This window comes from Pteropus vampyrus, unplaced genomic scaffold (assembly GCF_000151845.1).
Source record: "Pteropus vampyrus isolate Shadow unplaced genomic scaffold, Pvam_2.0 Scaffold220, whole genome shotgun sequence".
Taxonomy (NCBI): Eukaryota; Metazoa; Chordata; class Mammalia; order Chiroptera; family Pteropodidae; genus Pteropus; species Pteropus vampyrus.
Genome location: NW_011889001.1, coordinates 2,969,424 through 2,978,743, shown reverse-complemented (window position 1 = coordinate 2,978,743; position 9,320 = coordinate 2,969,424). Strand labels below are relative to the sequence as shown.

The 9,320-nt window shown below is 41.4% G+C and overlaps 1 protein-coding gene across 1 annotated transcript; it reads right to left on the bottom strand.

The window, feature by feature from the left end:
- Nucleotides 1-19: 19 nt before the first annotated feature.
- Nucleotides 20-8,998, bottom strand: LOC111747391 (ras-related protein M-Ras-like). The gene is made up of 3 exons (XM_023538398.1): nucleotides 8,846-8,998; nucleotides 6,116-6,326; nucleotides 20-362 (listed from the first exon to the last, which is right to left on the bottom strand). Exons 2-3 carry the CDS (start codon nucleotides 6,306-6,308, stop codon nucleotides 292-294), a joined length of 264 nt encoding a protein of 87 aa, XP_023394166.1. The 5' UTR covers nucleotides 6,309-6,326; nucleotides 8,846-8,998; the 3' UTR covers nucleotides 20-291.
- Nucleotides 8,999-9,320: the final 322 nt, after the last annotated feature.

Sequence of the window (9,320 nt, the reverse complement as noted above, 5' to 3'; positions counted from 1 at the left end):
TGAAGCCTGAGAACTGGGGTACAGCGAGCCACACAGCTGAAAGCCAGGGAGAGGTGGGGTCCAAAGTCAGAGACCAGAAGAGAAGACTGGACGGCTGGGAAATGGGGGAGCTGATGCAACCACATAGCAGAGGCGAGGCCCAGTCGGTGGGGAGGAGATGTTCCCAGAGTGGGGACCTTAACAATGGAAGGTGAGACAAAGATTCCAATGCCCTGAGGGAAAGAGCTCAGAGCCAAGAACTCAGAGCCAGCCTGCTCCAAAGCCTGGGGGTCCCACAGGTACTAGAGAGCCTCATTTCTGGCCCCTGAGGTCAGTTATCTCCTGTCTCGTGGATTCTGGGAGGACAAGGGCAATGAGGCCCCCTGAAAGAAAACAAGAAACAGGTTTGTGATTCTCACAGGAAGGCTGCGACAACCCTCAATGTAGAAACCACAGAGAAGGCTTCCTGAGCAAGCTTATGAATCCAATTTGAAATTCAGATCAGAAATGGAGTACCTGGCTCTCTGAAGGCCCTTGGGCAAGGAGGAAGAAGGGCAAGTAGGTGTGCCTGTTGGTTCTGATAATCCAGTCCACACCACCATCTCCCCTGTCCCCCATTACAACTCCCACTCCCAGAGGCATAGGGGTCAGCCCCGTGAGGTGGGAGAGGATTGACAGACTGACAGTATAGGAGACAAAGGGGAGTTCAAATCATTGCTAGCTGTGTACATCTGTGCTTTATTTTCTCCATCTACAAATGGAAATAACAACAGAAGCCTCCACAATGTTGTTTGTAAGGATTAAAAAAAAGCATAAGCAAAGTGCCTAGCATGGGCCTCCCATGCAGTAATTGCCCAATAAATACCGTCCTTACTGAACTCTTCTCCTCCTCATCACTGCCATCATTACCATGACCACGATGCCATGTGTCTGCACTTCCCGAGTTTGGAAGAAGAGAAACTCAGAGTTCGGAGCACTTGGAAGGCATCCCAGGCTTAGCGCCCCTCCACCCTGATGGGGTGGCCTCCAGGGAAGCAGGATCTCAGGGTGCTGGATACCCGAGGAAAGTCCTGTCCATCCCAGGGCTGCGAACCACCCCAAAAGGCCTCAGCCCCTGAAGGTGTTAGTTACACTTGAGCCTAAACCAACCAGCCTTGATTAAAGTTCTCAAAATACGGGGCATCCTTTTAAACACCAAACTAATTAATATTTAGCAGTAATGTTTTAAGCTTTCCTTTCCTTAATAAAAGACCTAGTAGAGTGGCAATCTCCTGCTCTGGAGGCAGGCCTGGGTGGGCAGTGCTCTGAGTCAGGCCTGACCCTGGTAGCAGGATTAGAGGTGTGGCACCTAAGGGGAGCCCAGGTGCTTCAGAACATAGGCTTTGCAAATTCATGCTCATAGAGTGGGGCCTGGCCACACTTTCCTCTCCTTGCCACTACTGCTATAAATGTTAGCACGAAATCTTCCTCAAAAACACCCTGGAGGAAAACTTTTATTTCCCTCAGAAATGGATCTAATACTCAAAGTTACTTTTTTTTAAAAGTTTGAAAAGTTTATATGACTGTAGAGAGAAACAATTGTTTACTGAATTCCAAACTATGTATCAGGCCCGATGTGTTACTCTCTTACATGCATTATGCAAAGTTTTTCAGAATGTTTTCTGTGTAAATAGCCCAGAATGATATGCAAAAAATGGTCCTTTTAGGAAATCTTAAAGACAATATAGCCTAGAAATATGCTTCCAATATAGTTCATATTGAAGGTTCTTTTAAGTCTTGCAGTAAAGAAAACTGTTTATGTTCCTTTAACTCAGTATCCCAAAGTATATATTCGAATGTGTGATGTATGAAATGGTTTTAGAAAGTTCATAAACGTAGGTTTTAAATTTTAATAGTTATACATATTTAATGTGCATTAGAAATAATATAGCGAGCACATCAAACCTGTGACGGCACATATATTGTTCAGCATTCATTCATTCATTTATTCCATAAACATTTATTGAGGATTCACTATGAGCCAAGCAGTAGTCTAGATGCTAGAGGATATAGCAGTAATAAAGTCCCTGCTCTCATATCTGTTTTAGTAGGGAGTGACAAATAAACAAACAAATAAATGTATTAAACAAATATAAATATATATGCAACAATAAAAGGTAGAATAAAGAAAAAGAGTTGAGCAGGAGGACAGAAACGAAGGGGTGGGGTGAATAACAGGGTAGATGGTTTGCTCAGGAAAAACTTCCTAGATAATGTGACATTTAAGTGGAGACCTAAATGAAGTGAGAATATATTTCTGCGGTGAGAACATTCTAGGCAGACGGAACACCAAATGCCAGGTCCCTAAGGTGGGGATGTGCCTGGTACCTGGTGGAATTATTCAAAGTTCCAGGGCTGCAGACAAGCCCCCGAAGGATGATGCTTTGTAAAATCCAGGTATAATTCAAATATCATCCTATTCACTCTTTAACAGTGTTTTTTACTTTAAAATTCGATTGAAAATTCAGTGGTTTTGGTATATATATACAAAGTTGAATTTTTTTTAAGTGATGATATGGTTCTGGTTCTGGCCAAGATGGAGTAACAAGGACCAGATTTGCCTTCTCACCTGAAACAACCAAAAAACAGACAAAATATATAAAATAATGGTTTCCAAAACACTGTTCAGGCAATGAAGGATGGTGACCCCTGAGAGATGGGACATAAAATAGATGTGGGTACCTATAGATGCCCAGCTTACTGCCATGAGAAAATTTCCAGGACACAGTGCAGAGAGGGAAAACCCACAGATAAAGAATGGCATTTTATAATAATAAAAGGTCAATTCATCGGAAGGATATGTCCATCCCAAACATTTATGCACTTAATAATAGAATGTCAAAATACATGCAGCACAAACTGATCGGAAAAAAAAAATAGACAATTCTACAATTATACTCTGAACTCCAACATCCCTCTCTTAGTAATAGAACAAGTAGACAGAAAATCAGTAAGGATATAGAAGACTCGGACAACACTGTCAACCAACTCGATCTAATTGATATTTATAGAACATACCACCCAATAACAGCAAAAAACACATTCTTTTCATGTGTACATAGAACATTTACCAAGATAGATAGATATCTTGGGCCATAAAACAAGCCTCGATAAATTTCAAAGAATTCAAATAATATACTGTATGTTCTCTGACACAGTGAAATTAAAATAGAAATCAATGATGGAAAGATCTGTAAAATCCCTAAATACTTGAGAACTAAATAATATATTTCTAAATGACCCAGTGGGTCAAAGAAGAAATCAAAGGGGAAATTAGGAAGTATTTTGAACTGAATGAAAATGAAAACATAACGTATTCAATTTTGTGGAATGCAGCTAAATGAGAAGTTAGTGGAGATTAATAGCACCAAATGAATACATAGGAAAAAAAGAAATATTCAAATCAATGAGATCGGCTTCCACTTTAAGAAGTTAGAAAAAGAAGAGCAAATTAAATTCAAATAGGCAGACAAAAGGAAATCATAAATATAAGAGTAGAAATCAGTGGAGCCAAATGGGAAAAATCAATAGACTCGAAAGTTGGTCATTTCAGAAAATCAATGATATTGATATATCTCTAGCCAGCCTGATCAGGAAGAAAGGGGAAGACACGAATTACCAATATCAGGAATGAAAGAAGCAACCTCACTACAGATTCTATAGATACTAATAGGACAATAAGAGATTATTATGAACAACTTTATGGCAATAAATTTGATAACTTTGATGAACCGAACAAAATTTTGAGGCACAAACTAACTACCAAAGCTCACTGAAGAAGAAATGGATCACCTGAATAGCCCTGTATCTATTAAATAAATTGAATTTGTAGTTTAAAACCTTCCTACAAAGAAAACTCCAGGACCAGATGTCCTGTTAGGTGCATTCTACTAAATATTAGAGGAAAAAATAATACCAATTTTGTTCAGTCTTCCAAAAAATTGAAGAAGGAATGCTTTCATATTCATTCTACAAAACCAGCATTACTCAACATAAGGAAACTACAGACCAATATCTCTCAAGAACATAGATGCAAAAATTCTAAACAAAATTTTAGCAAATCAAAGCCAACAATATATAAAAGGACAATTCATCATGACCAAGTAAAGTTTATCCCAGGGATGCAATGTTGGTTTAACATTAGAAAAATGAATCAACGTCATTTGTTACACGAACTAAAAAAGAAAAATCATATGATTATCTCGGTAGACACTGAAAAAGCATTTGACGAAATCAAATATTTACTCTCAGTAAACTAGCAATAGATGAGGACATCCTCAAACTAATAAAGAGCATCTATGAAAAAACCTATAGCTAACATCATACTCAATGCAGAAAGTGAAAGCTTTCTCCTTAAGATAAGAATAAGACAAGTATGTTTTTAGTCAGTGAAATAAGGCAAGAAAAAAGAAATAGAAGCCATCCAGATTGGAAAGGAAGAAGTAAAACTATATTTACTTACAGACATGATCATCTATGCAAAAAATCCAGTGGAATCTATGAAAAAGCTAGAATAAGTGAGTTTAGCAAGGATGCAGGTTACAAGATTAACATATAAAATTCTATAGTATTTCTATACATTAGCAACAAGTGACTGAAAACTGAAATAAAAACAATGTTATTTATAATACAGATGTAGGTATAAATCTGATAAAATATGTACTCAAAACTACAAAAAAAAATGATGAGAGAAGTAAAGATTCAAATAAACAGAGATACTGCACTCATGAGTAGGAGACTTAACATTCTTAAGATGTCAATTCTCCTCAAATCAATTTATAGCTTCAACACGATTCCAATCAAAATCTAGAATTTTAGAATTTAACTGATTCTAAAGTTCATATGGAAATGCAAAAAACCTAGGCTAGCCAAAATAACTTTGAAAAAGAACAAAGTTGGAGACTTAAGAGTATCTGATTTCAAGACTCATTGTAAAGCTACAGTTATGAAAACAGTATGGCATTGGTGTTAAGACAGACACAGATCAAAGAAATAGAATATACAGATGACCAATTTTCATCACGGGTGCAAAGACAATTCAGTGGGGGAAAGGACAATCTTTTCGACAAATAGTGCTGAAATAACTGCACATTCATATACAAAAAAAGAGAACTTTGTTCTATACCTCATACCATATACAAAAATTTACTCGCTATAGATCATAAACCTAAATGGAAAACCTAAAACCATTAAACTTCTAGAAGAAAATATAGGAAAAAACCTTTGTGACCTTGGGTCAAGTGATGATGTCTTAGATACAACACCAAAAGCATGATCCATAAAAGAACAAACTGAGAAATGAGACTTGACGAAAATTAAAAACTCTGGTGTTTGACAGTCACTGTTAAGTGGATGACAAACAAGCCACAGACTGGGAGAAAATATTTGCAAATCCCATATCTGACGGAGGACTTGTATCCCAGCGGTTTTCAAAACTCCCCTCCTAGAATGACATTGTATGATTCAGACTGTTTAAGACAGGGATTCCGAGTACAAAGTAATAATCAGGAAGAATCTAGAGAAGTGACTCTCTAACTTCAGCATCATCTGGAAGGCTTGTTAAACAGATTCCTGGGCTTCGCTCTCAGAATTTCTGAACAGGTAGGGCCTGAGGATTTTCATTTCTGACAGGTTCCCTGTGATGCTGCTGCTGGCCTGGCTACCACACTTTAAGAACTGCTAATCTGGACCAATTTAGATTAAACAAGAAACACGATGTCAGATGCAAGTTTTTTCCCCCCAAGGGAAAATTACCAAATAAACTATGCTTATTAAGAAATAATATATTTCCCCCCCTTTTTTTTTTTTTATTAACTAGAGACATCTGTAAATGTTAGAGCTTCTGATCAAGCAAGAAATAACAAACATGGCATCACTGAGCTGGCATGAGTCTAGCTCTGCCTCTTTGTTGAATACACATTTTAGTTTCCATAAAACTGTTCAGAATTCACCCTGGAAACCATGCACGGCCTTGTACCAACTGCCTCATAATGGCAACTTGAAGGAAGCCATCATGCCCCACTGAAGCCTGCCACCTTTCCCTGACCCTCTGTATCTCATGCCCCAGCCCCATGCAGGGCTGCCATCCAGGCCTCACCGTCCAAGATGGCCCATTGATTGTCAATCTCTGTATGTTTCAGGTAGGAGTCCTCGATGGTCGGGTCGTAGTCAGGCACGAAGATCTTCTGGAAAAACTGGATGGTGAGGGCACTCTTGCCCACGCCCCCATCCCCCACCACCACCAACTTATACGTGGGGAGGTTGTCGCTGGGGACGGCGCTGGTTGCCATGTTTCTGGTGGGTCAGACCTGGGGAAGCAAGACATGTGTAATGAGGCAGGGGCCTTTCCCTTTCTGACTTAGGGGGAAATATTCGTGGGTTTTCCTGCCTTGTTACAGAGTAATGAACACTCCCAATTATAGAAAGTTTTGAAAATGAAATGCAAAAGAAAATTAAAATGTCACTCCTAGTCCCACCACCCACAGACAATGTTAAAATAATTTATTCAATCGTTTATTGAATACCAACTATGTGCCAGGCCTGATCTTGGGGACAGAGTACTACTAGATGCCGTGTGGTCTTTAACAAGTACAGCCAAAAGCCATGTCGAAGAAGCTTTCCCACCACTAAACTTTGTCCTATGTACAGGTAAACATGAGGGCGTTAGTCTGAGCAGGGAAAGCACAGAGGTCCACCTTCCTCATCAACTGATCACTGGACAGCAGTGATGAGAAGGATTTGAGGCCGTCTTTGATTAAAGGGAAAGGTTCCCAATAGCTTAGCACCCCTAAGCTCAGGGTGTCGGGGGCCCCTTCCAACTCTCAGAATTCTGTGATCCTAGCTCCTTTTCCTCAGTCTTCTTGACCTTTATTATGCACAAAGTCATGCTAGAATCTCAAGGCATTTGGTCAACCCTGTTCTAGTTGGGGAGGAGGAAGGGGAGGAGCAGGGCTACGTTTTGTTTTGATGATGTTGAGTCCAGCTAAGGCAGTGGTTCTCAAACAGGGACAATTTTGCCCCCCGGGGAAATCCGCAATGTCCGGAGATATTTTTGGTTATCAAAACCAAATGGGTGCTACTGGCACCTAGTCGGCAGAGGCCAGGGATGCTGCTCAACATCCTATAATGCACAGGACAGCTCCCGCCCCATGGCCAAGAATCATTCATTCTGAAACATCAAAAGTTCCAAGGCTGAGAAACCTCGAGTTAAGGTGGCTAGGAGGGAGCTGGAAATGTGGGCCAGGATTCTGAAGAATACTTGGACCTTAACAGATAAGGGCTGACTGTGAAGAGGCTATAGCAGAGGAGAGTGACCTTTGGAAAGGATGTCACAAAGTGACACAGAGGAGAGGCAGGCAGGGGAGCATGAAAGGAGCACTTAGAAAAATAGGAGGGAAACCAGGATCTAGCGTAATGACGGAAGTCCATCGTTTCCAGAATGAGGGGGATGCCAGCACCAGATGTTAAACACTGGTGGCGTCAAGGGAAGAGTCACCTAGAGAACAATTTGGGGGTTGCTGCCAGGGACCTGAGCTGCTAACTTCGGGTCTTGCCAGGGAGAAGCAATACTACCTCCTGGGAGGGCATGCCTGGGTAGCATGAAAACTGACCCTGAGCCAAGGGGGTTAAAACTTGATCTTACTTCAATGTACTAGAAAAGAAGGAGTCTGTGCAAGTTGGGAGTGGGTAAGGCGCGGTGTGTGTGTGCCTGGTAGCAGGTTGTCAGGCAGCCTACTACCAGGAAGACAATGAATGGGTGTCCTGTGTGTATTGCTGCTGGGAAGGCCATTGACCTCTCTGAGCCACAGCTTCCTTGCCTACCAGATTAAGGTAGTGGATTTTTACAGTTCTTTTTCAGCTCTAAATGAGTCCTGAAGCCTAGATTTCAATCGAAAGGGTGTTAGACATAAATGTGGATTATCGGGCCACACTGATTTGCATGGGGGTTACAGGCAAGGTCATTGCATAATCTTTGCAGTTACTGGAGCCTGATGTTGACATTTAGGATTTCCCTGCAGTGTGGGGAAGTGAGGGCTTTCAAACACTGAGGGTGAAAGTGAAAATGTGTCCAAACAGAGTTAAGACTACACTTGCATAAATCTATCAAAATTTCAAATGTATATATACCCTCTCTCGCAGCTAGAAGGCAAAAATTTATCCTAAGGAGATACTCAGACAAGTGCACAAAGATGTTAAAAATCAGGAAAAAATGAAAATAACTTAAACTTTGGGCAGGGAGAAGTTAAAGAAAATGTTTATCCACATAGTGTTTATCCACGCAGCCATGAGAAAGGATGCTATTCGCTAGAAAACGTTTATTGCATGTATGAGAAAAAAAAAAGGCTGCAAAACAGCAAGTAATTGTGATCGTACTTCCATGAAATTACCCTTCTGTGAACCACACATCTAGATGGGGATCCAGGCATAGAGAGGATTAGCAGGTGGCTGTCTGTAATGCAGGGTTCAGGGCCCTTTCTCGATGTTTCTATTTTTTACAACGAGCATGGGTTATATTTGTATACCAGAAAAGCTCAACAATATTAAAATGCTCCCAACAAAATAAAATGTTCGGGCCACCTGAAAACGTGCAATTCCCTCTTTCAAGTGGGGATTAAGTTCCTTTGGTGCAGGATAGAAGGCCAGGGAGGTGCCAGCCGCAGCCCCAACAGCTGGTTCCACATCTCCCTACAAAGATGGGGACAAGCTGAGCTTCAGAGCACTGAGCTCTCCCACCTGACAGAGACGGTGATGCAAAGGGGCCAGAGGGGAGCTTTGGGGAGACAGAAATGGGGAGAGAAGGGGAAGGCCGGCTCCCTCTCTCACTTGCCTCTCAGGTCAGGGGCGCACGGTGTCAGCTCCTTACTGCTCCTCCTTAACTGCTGTCCTTGCCGGGCGTGGAAGGTGACACTGGGCCAGGGTGAATGTAAACACGTGAAAGGCTGTTTTTTTAAAGTTCCTTTCCATTCTTTGCTGGCAGCGACGTGAATAAAAAATACTAAGTGGATAGGAAGGTATTGGGAAGGAAAATTGTTTCTCTTGGTTTTCTTCTCAAAGTAAAACGAGATAAGAAATACATTAGTAAACATGATAGAGGACGTGAACTGAACCTTTGAGTCGGTGCTGAGACCACTCACAGCAGAATCACCTGGGGACTTGCTAAAAATTGCCCTCTGCCTGCCATGCAAGGCAGCTGGCAGGAAATGGTCATGTGAGGGCCCCCTTCCTTTCACGGTGCCCTGCACCAGGGGCTGAGCCCCAGAGAGACCACGGGGAGCCAACTGAGAGTTCCAACTCAGCTTCAG

Bases quoted from the DNA above. Each gene is read 5' to 3' on its own strand.
- LOC111747391 (XM_023538398.1), bottom strand. From the start codon at position 6,308: ATGGCAACCAGCGCCGTCCCCAGCGACAACCTCCCCACGTATAAGTTG. The intron at 363-6,115 runs GTGAGGCCTGGA...GTTTTCTTTCAG, and splicing joins TCAATGGGCCATCTTGGACG to GGGGCCTCATTGCCCTTGTC.